The sequence below is a fragment of the Piliocolobus tephrosceles genome, chromosome X (genome assembly GCF_002776525.5).
Source record: "Piliocolobus tephrosceles isolate RC106 chromosome X, ASM277652v3, whole genome shotgun sequence".
NCBI lineage: Eukaryota > Metazoa > Chordata > Mammalia > Primates > Cercopithecidae > Piliocolobus > Piliocolobus tephrosceles.
Genome location: NC_045455.1, coordinates 36,489,264 through 36,509,366, shown reverse-complemented (window position 1 = coordinate 36,509,366; position 20,103 = coordinate 36,489,264). Strand labels below are relative to the sequence as shown.

Genomic DNA, 20,103 nt, shown 5'->3' with positions numbered 1-20,103 from the left:
TTTCTAATTGAATGAAGTTTGGTGATATTTTGGGCAAAATATTTTCCCCAATTGGACTTTGATTTTATGATGCACCTTTTATTGGACAGAAAGGCGTTGTTGTTGTTCTTTTGTTTTTGTCATGAACAAGTTTAAAATTTTTCACGTACTGAAATTTACCAATGTTTTCCTTTATGAATATCGTGCCATACCTTAAAAAGCCCTCTCAATGTTAAGATTATTTTCAAAAAAAAATCCCTAGGTTTTCACTATTTAAAAAAAAAGAATTTTGTAGCATGTATTAAATGTTTTATGTATTAAAAAAAGAAAAAACAATTCATCCAATTTATATGTATTTGGATATTTAAAAAAGACATAATGCTATCTTTTTTCCAAATAACTAGTCAATTGTCCCAACATCATTTACTGAATAACTTGTTTTATTCCTTGATTTAAAACATCTCCTTTGTGATCCATTAAAATCCTCATAAAGTCAGGCACCACAGAACAATGTTTTGGTCAACAATGACTATATACGACAGTGGTCCCCTAAGATTTTAATAAACCTGAAAAATTCCTATTGCTTAGTGACCTTATAACTATCATAATACCTTGTTCACATGGTGATACTGGTGTAAACAAACTGATTGTGCTGCCAGTCCAGTCATATAAAAGTATGGCATGCACAATTATGTACAGCATAATACTTGAATATGGACGGCAAATGGCTGTTACCAGTTTATGTATTTACTATACTATACTCTTTATCATTATTTTACAGTGTATTCGTTTTTTTTTTTTTTAAGTTAATTATAAAACAGTCTCAGGCGGGTTCCTCAGGAGGTATTTCAGAAGAAGGAATTGTTATCGTAGGCCATTGCCTATGATACACACATTGCCTATGACAGCTGTGTTTGTGTTACTGTCCCTCAAAACTTTCCAGTGGAACAAGACATAAAAGTACAAAACAATGATACTGATGATTCTGACCCTGTTTAGGCACAGGCTAATGTATGTGCTTGTGTCTTAGTTTTTAATTAAAAAGTTTAAAAAGTAAAACATTAAAAAAAACTTAAAAATAGACAAAAGCTTATTGAATAAGGATATAAAGAAAGAAAATATTTTTGTACACCTGTGCATGGTGTCTGTGTTTTATGCTAAGTAGTGTTACAAGAGTCAAAAAGTCTAAAAATTGTAGAGTTTAAAAGTAAAGGTTATAGCAAACTAAGGTTAATTTATTATTAAAGAAAGATAGAATGTTTCTATAAACTTAGTATAGCCTAAGTGTGCAGTGTTTATAAGGTCTAAAGTACAAGTTTATAAAATAGGATAGTAACGTCCTAGGCCTTTACATTCACTCACTAACTCACCCAGAGCAATTTCTAGTCCTGCAAACGCTATTCATGGTAAGTACCCCGTACAGGTATACTATGTTTTATCTTTTATACGCTATTTTTACTGTATCTTTTCTATGTTTAGATATGTTTACCTACACAAATACTTACCATTGTGTTACAACTGCCTCAGTATTCAGTATAGTTAACACAATGCCACAGTTTTGTAGCCTAAGACCAACAGGCTTATACCATATAGTGTAGGTGTGTAGTAGGTTTTATCATTTTAGATTGTGCAAATACACTCTGTGATGTGTGCACAATGAAATTGTCTAACAACACATTTTTCAGGTCATATCCCTCTTAAGTGGCACATGACTGTATAAACTTAGGCCTATTTCTGAACTGTATTGTATTGTATTATCTGCTTTGTACTGCTTTTTAACAGTACAAATAATATAAATAATTTCCTAAAGTATGCTATGGCAGTGCTTCAAGAGTTATGCATGTACTTTAAAATTTCATTAAAATATATTTTAAAAAATCAACTGTATAGCCATTTATAAAATGTTAAGGAACACCATGTTTAAACGTGCTCTACAGGATGCCTACTTGAGCAAGGAGGTAGTGGTCAAAAAAGGTGAAAGTGGAGCTACATGTACAAATCCACAAAATATGAAAGAGGGGGGAAATAGTATCGGATGAAGATAAAATTTGCTTCCCAATGCAAATGTAGCTGATAATCTAGATTAAAAAGATAACTTTTGAAAAAACTACCAAAGTACTAAACTAAAGCCAGAAAAGATAAATCTAAACCAATCATTTCTACAAAACAGCCTGTAAAGATACATTTAATCATTAGATGCTGACAGTTTCACAAATGAATTCTATTAAAATTTTTAAAAACATATTTCCAATGCAACTTATCTCAGAAAGCAAAGAAAAATGGAAACTTTCCAATGACAACAGAGATACCTGACAAAAATATCCCTCCCAAAATTTACAAACCAATCTTACTTTTGAAAATAATTTTTTAAAGTTTTGAAAAAGAGAAAGAAAAAGAAGAGTTTAGTGATTTTTAAAAATACAATACTATGAGATTTAAACTAGGAGAGAATGATTAGAAGCAGTACAATGAAATAAGGTGAAAAAGAAAAAAAATTCATTGTTATACAAACATCAAAAGGCATTATAAAAATCCATTTCTAGCCTGGGCGTAATGACAGAAACCTGTAATTCTAGCACTTTGTGAGGCTCGGACAGGCAGAGTGGTTGAGCTCAGGAGTTCAAGACCAGCCTGGGCAACATGGTGAGACCCCCATCTCTACAAAAAATACAAAAATTAGCCAACCGTGGTGGCGTGTGCCTATAGTCCCAGCTACTTGGGAGACTGAGGTGGGAGGATCACCTGAGCTCAGGACATCAAGGCTGCAGTGAGCTGTGATCATACCACTGGACTCTAGCCTGGGTGACAGAATGAGAAACTGTCTCAAAAAAAAAAAAAAAAGTCCATTTCGGATCAAAAATCTTAACAGCTCTTAATGAAATAGTCATTTGTATTCTACCTTAAGACAGAAAGCCAGCATCACACATAATACTGAAAATACTAGAAGCATTTTCATTCCGCAAAAAAGTCAGTCACTATTATTACTGTTTTTAACATTTTTCTAAAGGTAAACAATGAAATAACAGAAAGTAGTAAGTGTAGAAATGTGAAAAGTAAAACTATCATTTTTAACCAAAGATAAATTGGATGAAAACCCAAAAAACCTGAGAGCAAAATTAAAATCATCAAATAGTTTGATAAGATGGCAGTTACATATTTAATAAAAAAAGATGAACAGTCTTCCTACATATGAAGAACCAGTAGAAAATATTATGGAAAAAAACATATCATTTAAAATAGCAATAAAAAGATGAATTATTATGGGGAAATGTATAAGCAATATATGTTGTCTATATATAGAAACTATAAGCAGGGAGGGTGGGAGACAGATGAGGGTTGAAAAATTACCTAATGGGTACAATGTTCACTATTTGGGTAATGGGTATACTAGAACCCCAAACCCTACCAGTATGCAATATACTCATTAACAAATGTGCACATGTACTCCCTGAATCTAAAACTTAAATTAATTTTTTAAAAAACCTGGCCGGGCGCGGTGGCTCAAGCCTGTAATCCCAGCACTTTGGGAGGCCGAGACGGGCGGATCACGAGGTCAGGAGATCGAGACCATCCTGGCTAACATGGTGAAAACCCATCTCTACCAAAAAATACAAAAAACTAGATGGGCGCGGTGGTGGGCGCCTGTAGTCCCAGCCACTCCGGAGGCTGAGGCAGGAGAATGGCGTGAACCCGGGAAGCGGAGCTTGCAGTGAGCTGATCGGGCCACTGCACTCCAGCCTGGGCAAGAGAGCGAGACTTCGTCTCAAAAAAAAAAATTAAAAAAATAAATAAATAAATAGAAAAGAAAACTTTAACATTAGTAAGTAATATACACTGGCTATATTAAAAAAATTAAAATGCTTTTACAATGTAAAAAGTACTGAAGAACTTGAAAGACAATGAGCTTTCAGAGGAAGGTTTAGTATTTGAGGAAAATTTAGTATTACTATGTTCATTCTCCCATAACTTAGTCTATCTTTTGAAAGTTTATTCAAAAGTTTACGCAGAAAATAAACACTTGAAACACACCAGCCAGAGTCTGAAAGTGAGTAATAATTGCGTGTGAGAGGGAATCCAAACAACTGCCCTGACAAACTACTGAGATATATGAGAAAGCTAGTTTAATTAAAACAGTGAGAAAAAGGCACATGAAGAGAAAACTTATCAGTGGAAGAGACTGGAACACCCAAATAAACATACCGGAAATTTATATAGTTCACATAAGCTTGGAAAAACTAGACTTAACTAATGAACCCAATAGGCTTCCTATTGCACTCCTTAGACCAAATAAGTTCCATGTAAATTTTTTAAAAAGTGAATGTAAAGTCTTCAAAGAAAAAAAAAGCCTATTAAGAGTACTAGAAAAAACAAGGGAAAATGTTTATCATGTCAGATTGGTGAAAGCCTTTCAAATTATAAAAAAAGATTAACCGGACAATTAACTCTTATTGTGGAAAATACAGCATAAATGAAAAGTCATAAAAATATAACCTATGAGCTAATTTCCAAATATACAAAGAGCTCCTGCATTAAGAAAAGAAAAAAAAAAAAAAAAAAAAGAATAGACTACTCAGCAACATAATAGAATGGGCAAATGACATTAATAGTTGATAGACATAAAAACAAATAGCATTTAATTAAACGTGAAAATGGCTCAACTACAATCAGAAAAGTGAATTAAAACCTAAATGAGTTGCTATTTCAGTCTGATAAAACTAAAGATAGAAAACTGATACCCCACTCTGATAAAAATGAGGACAAACTACATACCTATGCATTTTTTTTTATAAGAAAAGTAGTAAAACCACTATGTAGCGTGCACACTATGGCAAGAGTGTAGGGAAAAGGCACTCTCATACATCTTTGGTAGGCAAATAAGTATAACCTGTATGGTAGGCAATCTTCATTAAAAATTTAAACGTACATATCCTTTCACCCAGCATGTTGGTGTCAGTGAGAAAGGTGGAAAAAAGTAAGACACATTAAGACCCATGAGATGAAGTAAGAACCATATGGTCTAGAATTAACAAGCATCAGAGTGAATTCTGAATTTATCTTTATCTATCTACTTGCATGTGTGTATATATGTGTATGTATTAAAAACTTTATAGCCCAAATTAAATCCAAAGTATCAGTATGAGCTCTAAATTTATTTCATCTTTATACATGTGTATATATGTGCATATATATATATATATATATATACGTTTTTTTTTTTCACTCCCAGCTCTGACAACTGAGAAGGATTAGTGACAGTAACATACTTAATAGTAATGCATAGCTGTAGTACCCAGACTGTAGTGTCTAAATACCTTTGCCTAATAAATAAACCAAAGCTCCTTAGAGAAAGGGTCAATTTCAGGTCTGGAAGAGACAGTGTTTAAAATGAACCTAGAACACCTCTTCATACCAGAAGGAACAAAACTATCGCAGATCACTCGGGTCCTGTCAAAAGAACTCAGGAGCCAACCTGTAGTCTCCTGGCCAAAGATGGAATAACTTTAACATTAATAACTGACAGCAATGGATTTATACCCATAAAATATTTATGAACTTATGACTGCATAACACCAATCAAGGTATATCAAAATATGAACCTCATCTAGATCCTAATTTTTAAAAAGTAAGCTTACAAGAAATTAGACAAATGTCAACCCTGACTGCATATTTGATATTTAGAAATATAATTTTTAGGTGTGAAAGTAGTATTGTATTTTTTTAAGGCTCTATCATTCGAAGAGCCAACCTACGTGAAAAACTAAATGAAAAAAGAAGGAATCGAACCTCCAGAAACTGGTTCCATCATTTAAGGTTCTATCATCTAAAATGTTTACAGATGAAATGATACAATGACTATGAATAGCTCCAAAATAAGGAGTGGGCAAGTTGTAGTGAGTGAATTATAGACGAAATAAGATTGGCCCTAAGTGGATAATTGCTGAAGCTCAATGATGTGCATGTGGGAATACATTTTACAATTCTGATTTCTATACTATAAAATGTACAAAAAAAATTGAGTTTTAAATCTGAAATATTTTATTTAGAGGCTTGTCTCTAGTCTTTTGACTACTCTTACACACATTCATTCAAAGCTTACAGCAAATTAAGGAAAACAGGCATATATACAACAGAAAGCAAAAAGGTTAAAGATCTAACAAAGGAGGAAAAAACTATGAAAAGTAATTGTGGATTCCACATCTTACATGGAAAATGTTCTGGAAACAATTAAGTTTGGAAAAATGTTGGGTGAAACAAAATTAAACAGGTTTGTTTACCTCTGGACTTAGTTCATTTAGACTACACTTCTAAATGGAATATAAAAATGCAGCCTTTCACGAACTTATGTGACAAGAGAATCCTTTGTTAGGGGACCTCTTGCAGAAACAGTCTTTTGCAAAAACTATGGAGAAAAGTGACTTGAGATATAGATAATCACCAAAGAGTAAATTGCAATCCTATGGTTCCTTACATTTTTAGTAACGATAATATAACTAATATATAAAAGAAGTCTAAAAGCAAGTTTATTAATATTTGTAATGTTATAGAATGTTAAAGCAGGAGTTATGAACACAAATGCATATAATTATATAATATATATGACCATGAATTTTTAAAAACATGAAAAATGTAATTTTTAGAAGTTACAAAGAAAAGACTTTCAATTCTTTAACTGCTGTGTTCAATGCACATGGCTACTTTCCCACAAGCTTCAGACCTCAAGTTACTAATTCTGGTAGCACAGGGCCCATCACATAGCAGCACTTAATAACTATTAAGTATCAGTCAAAACACACACACACAAACTCTGCTATGCACATAATTTGACTTCTTTTGGTTGAATCCATTTAGTAAAACATGATTCTCTTTCCCCCTATTTTTTGCTAAGATAGGGTCTGGCTCTGTTGTCCAGGCTGGAGCACAGTGGCATGATTTCAGCTCACCACAACCTCTGCCTCCTGGGCTCAGGTGATCCTCCCATCTCAGCCTCGCAAACAGCTGGGACTGCAGGTGCGCACCACCACACCTGGCTAATTTTTTGGTAGAGATGGGGTTTCTCCATGTTGCCAAGGCTGGTCTCGAACTCCTGGACTCAAGAGATCCACCCCACCTGGCCTCCCAAAGTGATGGGATTACAGGTGTGAGCCACTGCGCCTGGCCCCTCTTTCCTTTTGATATAAAAAATTGTACCTCTCGGCCGGGCACAATGGCTCACGCCTGTAACCCCCAGCACTTTGGGAGGCTGAGGCGGGTGGATCATGAGGTCAGGAGATCAAGACCATTCTAGCTAACATGGTGAAACCCTTTCTCTACTAAAAACACACACACACACACACACACACACACAAATCAGCCAGGCATCGTAGTGGGTGCCTGCAGTCCCACTTACTAGGGAGGCTGAGGCAGGAGGATGGCATGAACCCGGGAGGCAGAGCTTGCAGTGAGTTGAGATCTCACCACTGCATTCCAGCCTGGGCGACAGAGCGAGATTCTGTCTCAAAAAAAAAAAAAAAGCCAGGCGCGGTGGCTCAAGCCTGTAATCCCAGCACTTTGGGAGGCTGAGACGGGCGGATCATGAGGTCAGGAGATCGAGACCATCCTGGCTAATATGGTGAAACCCCATCTCTACTAAAAAATACAAAAAACTAGCCGGACGAGGTGGCGGGCGCCTGTAGTCCCAGCTACTCAGGAGGCTGAGGCAGGAGAATGGTGTGAACCCGGGAGGCGGAGCTTGCAGTGAGCTGAGATCCGGCCACTGCACTCCAGCCTGGGCCACAGAGCGAGACTCCATCTCAAAACAAAAAAAAAAAAAAAAATTGTACCTCTCTGAGTTTGGGACTATAGGTTTCATTTTTGGTCTGATTATTCTAAAACAGCAACTTAATTATTCCTATTCTGAACAGGATCTAGGACTCCTACAATGGTACAGTAACAATTCAGGGCAGAAAAGATAACATTCTAATCAGGTCATGGAAGAGACTACTTCTTTATTCTTGTCTGGGTACTTATCCGACTTCAGTACTTTGGCATGCTGATATACAAAAAAATAGAAAATAAGATAATAGGAACCATCTTCTAGGTAACAAGACAGAGTCAAACCATAAACCATCTTAACCTAAAGCTAGAAGTGTTCTGCTTATATTTCTAGTCTTTAAAATGCTTCAATATTTTTCCTGAGGAAAATTTCTCACTTTTCAGTTATATCTGAATGTCTCGATTACCTTACTTATTCCTGTACTTTCACTTTGAAATACTATGCATCTATTGGTTACAGAAAATAAATTCATTCACTCATCTAGGACAATGGTCCAGAAAATAAGAACAATGTAATATTTGAAAGTAAACATTGGCAAGAGCTGACAATTTTTCCTTGGGAAGTCTATCCTTTATTGCGAGTTTATGTTCTCCTACATTTTCAGTGTTAAAATGTCCTTTATTTTTTATAACGATGGTGATAGTACACGACAATCTTTTTGTATTTTTAAAGTATTCTTCCCTGGCAAAATAAAAAACCGATACCTCTATGACAAACACACAAAATTTTAAATTCCTAAACTTTACTGTTCCCTGAAATCCAAAAGTTTGAAGACCACTGCTCTATATGTATCCTGCTTGTATAAGATAAGCTTCAACTTAATTTTCTATCCTTTCCAACACTACAAAACTTTAAGAAACTTTCTGGTTTAAGGTTATGTTTATGGTTTAACAACTTTTATAACTAAAAATCTAAACATTTATCATAGCAGTGGTCATTACTCTTTTTAGTCTATTAAGTAAATCCAACTAAAGCTATTTCCTCTAAATAGGTAACTCTCATTAGACCTAACTTGACCTTAGTTATTCTGTCACTTATTCAACCTTCCTGTAATTCAGTGTTAAAGTCTTCCTTACACATTAATCCCTGGTATTTCTGATTGCTATTCATTTTGAAAAATACATTGTATAAACATCTAAGGTACAAAAAGCAAGACCCAAGAAAGAAGGTATGTGTCAACAGTTCTTTCCATGAGCAAAATTTCCAAAAATTAATTAAGAAGCAAGAGGTGTTAATTTTTTCTCAGCCATATAAAAGCAAGCAAGGGAAGTAGTACATATTTAAAGTTCTTACTAAATCCACAAATTTGGCAATATTTTAACCATTTGTACAGTAACAACTATCATTGTTTTACAATACCACTATTCCCTAGAAAATACATAGAACATAACTACCTATCTAGCAATAGACTAAAAATTGTCAACTGAAGCCACCACTGAAAGGAAGTTCATTCTACACTTGCACTTAACAATACCCTGGAGAGAACATTTAATCAACGATATACCCTTTTCAATGTAACATACACACATACAAGAGTTTTAAAATCTCATCAATTTTAAATTACTTTTTACTTTCACAAAAGATCATTAAAGAAATGATTATTCAAAACTAGCTTTAAAAAGAGAACACCCTAAGATCAGGAATTCCTGTTTTACAAAATAGTGTACTACCCCCTCCCTTCACCCCCAAAACTAGATTATTTTAAGGCTCCAGTTGAATGACTTATCAGACCCATAGTCTTATACTGGTTACAATGCTCCAAAGGCAACTTCTATCAGGTAAGCAATGTACCACTGTACTGGCAGAGAACATTCACTACAAAGAGGATAAATAAATTTAGAGGTTTTTTCAAAACTTATTTAAGTTGTAATCAACTTAAAACTTATGAAAAGCATTCCACTCTTTCATTTGGAAAACTATTTCATCCCTGGAACAATGGCAAGGACAAAACAGTGACATTGTCTTCTCTATAATTCCTGAAGAAAGAACACACAGAGCAAAAAAGGCCCCTATGAATCCCCCACACCTCACTCCCATTTTCCTTTTTTTAATCTTTGGAACCCAAATAAAAGACAAGGTTGCATATATTCCAGTCAGTCCTTGGAAAGACAATTCAAGACTGATGGTTTAAGGTAACCTTACTAAAAGTACCCTCAAAGTTAGAGGTATATACCATGTCTTAGGCAAAAAGTCACAGAAGTCTACTTGGGGCTATGCTGAACTAGGGACACTTCTTTTAGAGTTCACCCTGATGAGACCAGAAAGCAGCAGATGAGGAATGGTTAAGATGGGCAGACATTAGAACTGCTTGTACCTTATCCCTCACCACTCATTTGGCCAAAGCAGATCCTGTTTTGGGTCAGCTGAAAAAAAATAATAATGGGGTAGTGAGGTGGCCCTATCTATTATGAAAAAGAAAGAAAGGAGAATCCCTGGTATCTCATGACAACACAATTTGACATTAAATACGTATTTTAATTATATTACATTATACACAGAATTGCTTAACTGCATTAGGACATTCTTTGAGGGCATGAATTCCACTTCAGGTGTTCTACCTATTATCAAAGCATATTATTTAGTAAGTTAAAAAAATTCATTTATCTTAAAACTTAAAAGTAATACTTATAAATTATTTAAATCTGAATTGATAAATTATTTTGAAAACTTACTGCTTCAGCTTCTGCTCTTGTCTTGAATGTAATTACTGCATGAAGTGAAGAATCATCAATCTGACAATCTTCAATTTCACCATATTGCTTTAAATTAAAAAAAAAAAAGTATTTCCTCCAAATAAATATTTTGAAATATCCAAAAATCTTAATGGTATTAAAAAACATTAAAATACTAACAAATATAACCCATAATACACACCAACTCATAATGGTTAACAGAAAAGTATGGTGAGCAACTTATTTTAGTGTTTGATATTATAAGATAAAAGGTAGTCCTATCTTCCAATCTTACTCACAATTCACACTTCCCAGAATAAGTAAGACTTATACTCAATTGAACTATGCTTTAAATGAAGGAAATAACGGTCAAAGCCTGAGCTTTCTTGCTAACTTTCCTCTTATACTCATTAAACCAATCCCAAGATGAACTCTTTCTTAAGCAACATACTGAATCCTCAGAATTTCTATAAGTTTTTGGTACCATTTCCAATAAATGGTGAAAGAAAGAAAAAGAAAATTTAAGTTAACTTCCTCAAAGTTAATTGTTAATTACTGGGACGAGATTCAAGTTCTCCTGATTCAAAAGTTTAACATTCTAACTGACCATGGTTTTGCTTACTACACACTCCACTGTACTTTATACTTCTTTACAACATTTAAACATTAAACACATTATATTATTCCTGTTTGTGGTTTGTTGGATTTTTTCCCTCATGTGTGGGAGGATTTTTCTACAAACAGCAACCTTTATCCCACAAAATTCTAGTCCTTTATATATCATTACCAATATCTTCCTTCTTATATTCTTATACCCCCAAAGTTTATAACTGTAATCTCCTTAGATCCACACATATCATAAAAATGTTCTGTAGAGCACAGTAAAGAGAATGTCCTAGAGCCACAAAGATTCTAGCTCTGCCAGTTATTAGCTGTGTAAACAAGTTACTTAACCTCATCATGCCTTATTTTCTTCATTTCTAAAATGGGCATAATAAAGGTATCTACCTCTCAGGGTTATCCAAATAACTCATAATGAATTATCATAAGGCACTCAGAGGGCATACCTGACACAAAGTAAGTACTCTATAGGTTTTCAGTTATAATATTTACTACTATTACTACTGGTACTGAAAGATACAGCACTTTTGTTAGTCACAATTTGTAATAGTTAATGGCCCTTTAATATTACAGATATTACATAATGTCAATTTCTTTCCTTTGACATCCACCACGTGTTCAAATCATAGGTTGAGAGAAAGAAGCTAAACTTCAACTAAACTGAAGACTAATAATTTAAATGTGAACTTTGGAGGAAAATTTGAATGTCCAAATGCATATCAGAATTTTTATTTAGAGGCTCTGAATACTTCTCCAGCCAAAAGAACTTTAGTCTCACCAAAACATAATCACAACAAACTCACTTTGTCTGTTTGGATTATTTTAGCACATTGTTGTTAGTTTCCTGATTAGTTGTAAAACTATATACAACATACAAATTATCTGGATCTCCTTTCTCTTGTGGAAAGTGTGGAAGTAGGGTACACAGCAGGGAAGAGTTGGGCAAGATTTATCTCCAAGCTCCTTTCTAGTTCTCTAATTCCTTTCTTTATCCCTTCAAATCCATCAAGAACGGGACTTTAGACTCCTCATTCTTAAATACTAATCATTTTGGTTATTTCTTAAACATAAACCATTTCTGTCAATATCTCCTTATGTCCCGACAAAATATCTGTAACTGCTGCAAGCCTCCAATAACACCTAAGTCTAAATTTTTAAAAGGTTAAATCATTTATGTACCTACCTACTAGCTTACCTATTCTTTAAGACCTAAACTACAGTTTTACGACTTCATGAAACTTTCCTTTATTGTTTTTTCCATCATATGCCAGTGTGATACTTCTCTAAGTTACTAAAGTATTTATAGTGCTTAATAAATTATAATTTCATTATAAATTATGTCTGTAGTTTACTCTATGTTAAACTGATATATGTAAAAGCCTTGAGGATAAATAACTGATTATTTCCTTCATATCTCCAGAGCAACTACTATTAAATATAATGCTGAGGGTAAAACTGATGCTTAGTAACCAACCTCTGGGATACCACTATCACAGCTTTTGGGATGAAAGGGTCATTCAGCAGGTATAATCTTCATTTTGAACATGAGCCTAATAAATCCCAGGAAGTCCAAGTTAAATAATGGATTAACAGAGACTAGAATCCCATTCTCCCTTCTTGTAGGTCAATCTATTACCATTAGATAAAGTCTTTTTCATTACACCCTGACACAGACTGAGGCAACTTCTAGATCATAGGTCAAAATTTTATCTTGTTTCAATACTGGGTCAGCTAGATCAAGAATACATTTTTAACAAATACAAACCCTATTTTAATTTTTAAAAATCTGGATGGCCCATGCAATATGTTAACTTTTTCTTTAAAAGTAAATATCAAATAAAACTAAACTACAAGTCTTCCCTCTCTGAAACAATAAAGTTTATATTGTTCACTTCACAATACTTCATGGCCTACTAAGTGTAAGAATAGTAATGTCTCTTCTAGATAATTACACAAATCCTACAGTTCGTTTTTAAATTAACAAAAAAATTAAAGATTATTCAAACCCTTTGTTCAGATTAACGAGTTGGAATTACTTATGTCCTTTTCATAACATCCTCTTTAAATATGTCTACTATCCCCAGTGATGATTATCAATATTTGTTTTGTTGAGCAGTAAGAAAGTACCGCAAAATGAGGAAGAAGATCTTCTCTATCGCTCTCTGTAAATGCAGAAATCTCCAATGCCCGGGGACGGTGATCCACCACAGCATGACCAGGCACACCTCGTCCTCGCCCTCGCCCCCTGCCTCGGCCATGAACTGCACCTCGACCTCTTGAATGAATTCCTCTGCCCCGACCAGATGAAAGAATCCCTCGCTTGGCAGCCTAGAAGAGATCAGACACACAGGTTAAACAATGCTGCGATTACTAACACAAGCCAAGCATTACACTCTGGCAGATGAATAAAACTTCAATGCAATTTGACAATGTATTCAAATGCTCTATAGAAGGATCTCATAATTTAAATCGGGATTTTAGTTTGGTGAAAGTAAAGGTAGGTGGCTAGTAAACTGAATAACACTGAGGTCTTGGAATTACTAACTGTGCCTTTTTCTAAGTTCTTGCTCTCAAAGATATCAGGCTATATCACCAAAAGATCAGCAACTCCTGATTTCCAAGCAGTGTTAAATGTTACTTCAGAAGTCAGGTTAATCAACAGATAAATAATACCTACATTCACAATAAATATTTTCTCCAGTTATGATTTTCAAATACAATGTTTCTATTTGTTTGCCTGTTGACTTCAATAGGTACAGTTATCTCAAATCATTTTAATTACTTACCTCTATCATTATAGAACCACTGTAACATATTGATATTCTACCACATTATTCTGTATGATGACAGCACACCATTCCTTCATTCCACAAATACTTAATGTGCACTTTCTGTGTACAAGTCTTTACTCTCATGAAACTCAAATCCTAAGTGTAAAGAAGCACTAAACAACTAAGTTATGGCCGGGTGCGGTGGCTCACGCCTGTAATCCCAAAACTTTAGGAGGCCGAGGCAGGCAGATCAACTGAGGCCAAAAGTTCAAGATCAGCCTGACCAACATGGGAAAACCCCGTCTCTACAAAAAATACTGAAAATTAGCCAGGCCCAGTGCCTGTAGTCCCAGCTACTCAGGAGGCTGAAGCAGGCGAATCACTTGAACCCGGGAGGCGGAGGTTGCGATGAGCCGAGATCGCGCCACTGCACTCCAGCCTGGGCGATAGAGCAAGACTCCATCTCAAAAAACAACAACAAGAACAACTAAGTTATTTAATTGTATTAATGAGAAGAAATGCTTTAAGATTTGAAAAGAACTTCAAAGATTTGCAGTGAATAACCCACTAGAATGTATGTCCCCTGAAAATATTTTTTTTTCCATTTTCTTCTCTGCCTTATTCCCAGCAGTAGCTGGTGGATTGTATTTAATACTTGTTCAATGAATCAAAGGAGGAGCAAAGAAAAAGGCAAGAATGAGGTAGGGGTTACGGCATGAAAAAAAGCACCAACACTGAAAGAAATGTAATTTCCCAAAGAATGAATATAATTCAGTGTAGTTGGATGGGGAGATAAGCCTGGAGAGAGGCAGAGTCAGATTACACGTAACTTTAAGGATCATGTAAAGGATTTTGAGTTTTATCCCAAGAGCCATGAAAATAAATAAAAAGATTTTAAGCAGTAAAAGAGTGATGTAACCAATCAGTGTTGAAGGGGATATTCTGGCTAGAGTTTTAAGAACAGAGTAGAAGGAAGAAAAGAAGCTAGAAAACCATTCAGTATGCCACTACGAAAGACCTGAAGAAGGAAGTCTGGACTACAGTAGTGACAATGGAGATAGAAGTAAACGCATTTAAGATACATTTAGGAGTAACATATGTAAAATTTGATAATTAGATATAGATGCTGAAGGAAAGGGGAAATCAATTAACACTGCCAGATTTCTGGTTTGCATAACTGTACAGATGAGGTGTAGGAGCAAGATAAGCAAAATTCTGAAGATGTTGAGTCTTAGATGTGAGATACCCAAATGGAAGTGTGAAGCTGGCACAGCTGCCAAATCTCTGCTAATATAAGTATTTCAGTTTCTTCATCTCAAGACAGTTAATCTTAACATTAGCTAAAATAATCATGTAATATCCAAATAATAATGCTAAGTGAAATAAGCCAGGCAAAGAAAGACAAATACTGTATGATCTCACTTATACATGGAATCTAAAATGATGAAACTCATAGAAGCAGACAGCAGAATGGTGGTTACCAGGGGCTGTGGGGGCACAAAGAATGGAGAGATGTTGGTCAAAGTGTACAACATTTCAGTCAGATAGGAAGAGTAAGTTCTAGAGATCTATTGTACAGCACTGGTTGGTGACTACAGTTAATAATAATTATTGTATAATTGAAAATTGCTGAGAGAGCAGATTTTAAATGTTCAATTTTCATCAAAAAATCACAAGTATGTAGTGTGATGGACATGTTGGCTTGATGTAATCACTTCACAACTTATACATGTATCAAAACATTTTGGATTATCATATAATTCTTCATTTGTCAATATAACAAAATAATACATAATAATAAATTTTAAAGATCAAGGATTAATATTAGTAATAGAACAGTATATACAAAAATATGCTCTGAGGAATATTAATACCTCAAAATGCTCCTTGAAAAGCGGGGTCCCCGGACAAATAAATTTGAGTAACACTGAATACTTAATATGCATTTTTAGAGATTCAGAAATTAAAAGCCTCTAAGAAACCCCACAGTAAAAACGCACATCCAATACAACCTGTTCTAAGGTTATATTATTTAGCCTCAGAACCTTTTTCACTAGTTTTCTATTAACAACTAATGGAATTACTGTGGTGAACAAACACACTCTGGGAAGTACTGCATTACTGCATAAAACTAGTAATTACTGAAAACTAAATATAAGCCGTGATAAAGGAAAAACAGAGAATGTCATTCAGTGTTTAGCTATGTTATAATAAAAAAGCAAAACACAGAATAATAAGGAATTTTGTTAATGCTATTATTTATTTAAATTCTGGGCCAGAATTTTGAAAATGATATTTTGTTTCAAAGATTCCACCAACACTGGCATAAAAATCGCTACAATGGGAAAAACATAATTTCTCTATTAACATAAAAAATATTTTTCAAACTTTTTTTTTCCCCAAAAAAATACTGGGCAGGACACACACGCAACCACTTCAAGTTTCCAGAGAATGCAAAAGTATGCACATTTAGGACAACATCCTATGGCTTCCTATGACTTTCAGAGAAGACAAAGCTTTAAGGCAAGTCTGGTAGCTACTAAAAGTTAAGTCTTTAATACCTGGATGACAGGATTCAAAATAGATTTCTACTATGTCCAAAAAATGATCAAGTTGCCAACAAATTCAGAAAAAAGCATCAATCTCAGATAAAGCTAAATAATCTAAAGTATAAAAATCTTAAATTTCTGTATCAAACCACTATACAGACATGTGCCAACTGTATTAATGACGTTAATGTCTATTTCAAAATACAGTTCCAATTTTTGAACATCTTTTTGCTATTCAAAAATTCTCATGTCATATAACAGGAATCAATCTCACTAGGAGTTGTTTCTTACGTAAATAACCATCTAACTAAATTATAAGAAAGCCGTTTCTCTTTTCTAAACATCCACAGCACCATCTATAGGCAAAACTTAAGTAAACATATTCTTCAAAATAGTTCTCAATATAGTTCTCCAACTAAAACTGTCATACAGCAACTCAATTTATATGCAAAGAATATCTCCATAAGAATACCTGAAAAGCCTTTATTATAAGGTTTTTATTCCAGGGAAGACAGAACAAAAATAGAAAAGAAATAAAATTCATTAGAAATGGAGGAACTTGGTGATATAGGCAGAATTACCGCCACTCCTCATTAAATAAGATTTTACCTGGCAGCTCTGAAAAATCTGTTGACCTCTTCCCTCTTTCCTATATTAGTATCTCAATATGTATGCCAGGGATTACCAACAATTACTAATGAGAATGAAGGGAAGGGAATATATTTTTAAATTGACCACTACAACTGCATTTGCTTCTTTCAAGCCTACTGTGTAGTTGTGATTAAACATACTTCCAGCTGCAATTCTGTATACTTTCTCCTAAGTTCAGTGACTTCTTCTCCAGCCTGCATCTTCTTATATAAATCCAGTTCTGTGTCAAGTAATTCCTTCTGCATCTAAAAAATAGTAATTAATATTTTAGGTGACAGTAATTATTATCCTGTACTGATACAAACCTTTTTAAAATAACTTTTACACAGTCCCATTTAATCCATATATTTCTATCTCCAGTATAATCACTCTAGTCCAAGCCAACATACTCCACACCTCCACAATACTTTAACAGCTTCCTGACTTGTTGCTACTTTCACTGATTTTCCTATAATTCATTTTCCATATAGCAGCCAGAAGGAGATTTATATAGACTGATATGGGTAATTTAAAGGAAATAACTGAAAGGAAAAGTAAGTAACAAATCCTAAAAAACCAAGGCGCTAATGAGCAATACACAGTATGTTTTTATGTAGAAAACATACCTATCTACATACATACATTTGCAAAAAGAAAAACTAGAATAAAACAGAACTAATGATATTGGTGACCTATAAGGGGTGAGGACAGAGTGCCAGGAATCAAAAGGAAAGGGGTCTTTTATGTATTCCTTTTTACATAGTTTTGCTTTTGAACCATGAGAATTGTTTAACTTGTTCAAAAAATAAAACACAATCTGTAAGAACTGGAGCCAGAGAGAGAGGATCCAAAACTGAACACAAATGCAAATAGATTTAACTTTATCAAATTAACAACTACACAAAAGGGGGACAAAAGTAATTTTAGACCATAGTTCTGACTTCACACCTTTAGTGGAATATATCGAGGCTGTAAAGAACATAAATAAATTTTGAATTTTATATTTAGTTAGCTGTTGGGAGTGGTATTGTTGTAGCAATTCTGGTACTACTTTGAATGTATTATAGTACTGTGTTTAATAATAATATATTGAAATTAGTGAAACCAAGTTGTCATTATGGGAATATAAATAAAATACGAAATAAGGAAGAACCATGTGATGTTGGGTTTGAATTTAAAATATCAATTAGAGTCATGACTATATATATATACACATACATACAGACACCAAGTATAAACATTGTATAACTCTGTTTTTTTCTTAATCACTTATTACCATCTAAAACTATCTTGCTCACTTATTTGTATCTAATAGGTTGATCTACCTGAATTTTCCCCTTTTCAATCAACCCACTGTGTACAGTGTTGTCAGAATGTTAATACTTTTCTATTATTAACCCTCTATATCACCAACTACTATTATATAAAACTCAAACCCTCAGTCAAGCAGTCATGTACCTCTATCACTTTGTCCTCAAGCTGCCTTTTCAAGATTACCCATGACTATTTTTCTAATTACTGACTTTCCAACCATAACTCCACAGAATTTAAAAAATTAGTAGAGTTTACTTGTTTATACTTTTTAATTTATGGCAGGGGGAGAATAGTACCTACAATGGTCAGATTATGAAAAAAAGACATTACCTACCAGAAAAACTGAATCTTAAAAATGTAGTGTCTAATGCTTTTTAGGAGGTAATAATATGAACAACAATACAAATTAAAATACCTGAGTCTTGGTTTTTATACTTTTTGGAAGACAGCGCCCAGGAGAAGCAGCTTTGACCTCATCTTTCAACTTGGTAATATTTTTTGTCAAAACCTCTAAAGTTTTCATTATTTCTGCTTTATCTTCAGACTTCATTGTTTTGTTTTTCTCCAGTTTTGAAATTAACATCTGCCAAATTTTTAAAAAGAGAAAAATAAAGCTCATTACTCCTACTATCATTAACAAAACAAACACTGCAAAGTAAGTTTAAAAATAAATATTACTACTTTTTTTTTTTTTGAGACGGAGTCTCGCTCTCTGGCCCAGGCTGGAGTGCAGTGGCCGGACCTCAGCTCACTGCAAGCTCCGTCTCCCGGGTTTATGCCATTCTCCTGCCTCAGCCTCCCGAGTAGCTGGGACTACAGGCACCTGCCACCTCGCCCAGCTAGTTTTTTGTATTTTTTAGTAGAGACGGGGTTTCACTGTGTTAGCCAGGATGGTCTCGATCTCCTGACCTCGTGATCCGCCCGTCTCAGCCTCCCAAAGTGCTGGGATTACAGGCTTGAGCCACCGCGCCCAGCCTATTACTACTTTTTTTAGTTTACGCATTTGTGAGAAGGCTAACCATGACTAATTATCTAAAGATAGCAGAATAGCAGATTCAGTGACGCTAACTGTATCTCAATTCAAGTTTTACTCTTGGTTAAATTTGTGAAGAACTGCTACTATTCGGGTCTCTCAGAACGTAAGTTCAAAGCACACAACCAGAAGAAACTCAATTCTATCACTGAAAAATTATCAATTTGAAAAATATATTAACAATTTTACTATCTAATTCATTTGTTGATGTTACCACCTCTAAGTATTCCCACAATCAATGTCATCTCCAGCCCAGAAAGAACCAGAGAAAAAGCTTTATGGTTCCTTTCATACAATGAGATATTAGAAAAAATGAATGTTTAATTACTTTTTCACCTGAGAATGATATTCCCAACATCAACAGGAAACAATAAGATAAGCAAGATAATATGGGGTAAAAGAAGCCACATGGGCTGGGTGCGGTGGCTCAAGCCTGTAATCCCAGCACTTTGGGAGGCCGAGACGGGCGGATCACAAGGTCAGGAGATCGAGACCATCCTGGCTAACACGGTGAAACCCCGTCTCTACTAAAAAATACAAAAAAACTAGCCGGGCGAGGTGGCGGGCGCCTGTAGTCCCAGCTACTCAGGAGGCTGAGGCGGAAGAATGGTGTGAACCCGGGAGGCGGAGCTTGCAGTGAGCTGAGATCCGGCCACTGCACTCCAGCCTGGGCCACATAGCGAGACTCTGTCTCAAAAAAAAAAAAAAAAAAAAAAAAAAA

At 34.7% G+C, this 20,103-nt stretch overlaps 1 protein-coding gene across 9 annotated transcripts in view; it reads right to left on the bottom strand.

The window, feature by feature from the left end:
- Nucleotides 1-20,103, bottom strand: part of RBM26 (RNA binding motif protein 26) — a 95,905-nt gene that overhangs the window by 12,680 nt on the left and 63,122 nt on the right. For all 9 annotated transcript variants that reach the window (XM_023185837.2, XM_023185844.2, XM_023185895.2 and 6 more), the window contains exons 16-19: nucleotides 18,765-18,932; nucleotides 17,197-17,301; nucleotides 13,213-13,413; nucleotides 10,465-10,551 (exon numbers count right to left, since the gene is read on the bottom strand). In XM_023185837.2, the coding sequence (XP_023041605.1) occupies nucleotides 10,465-10,551; nucleotides 13,213-13,413; nucleotides 17,197-17,301; nucleotides 18,765-18,932 (561 nt within the window). The remainder of the gene's footprint in view (nucleotides 1-10,464; nucleotides 10,552-13,212; nucleotides 13,414-17,196; nucleotides 17,302-18,764; nucleotides 18,933-20,103) is intronic.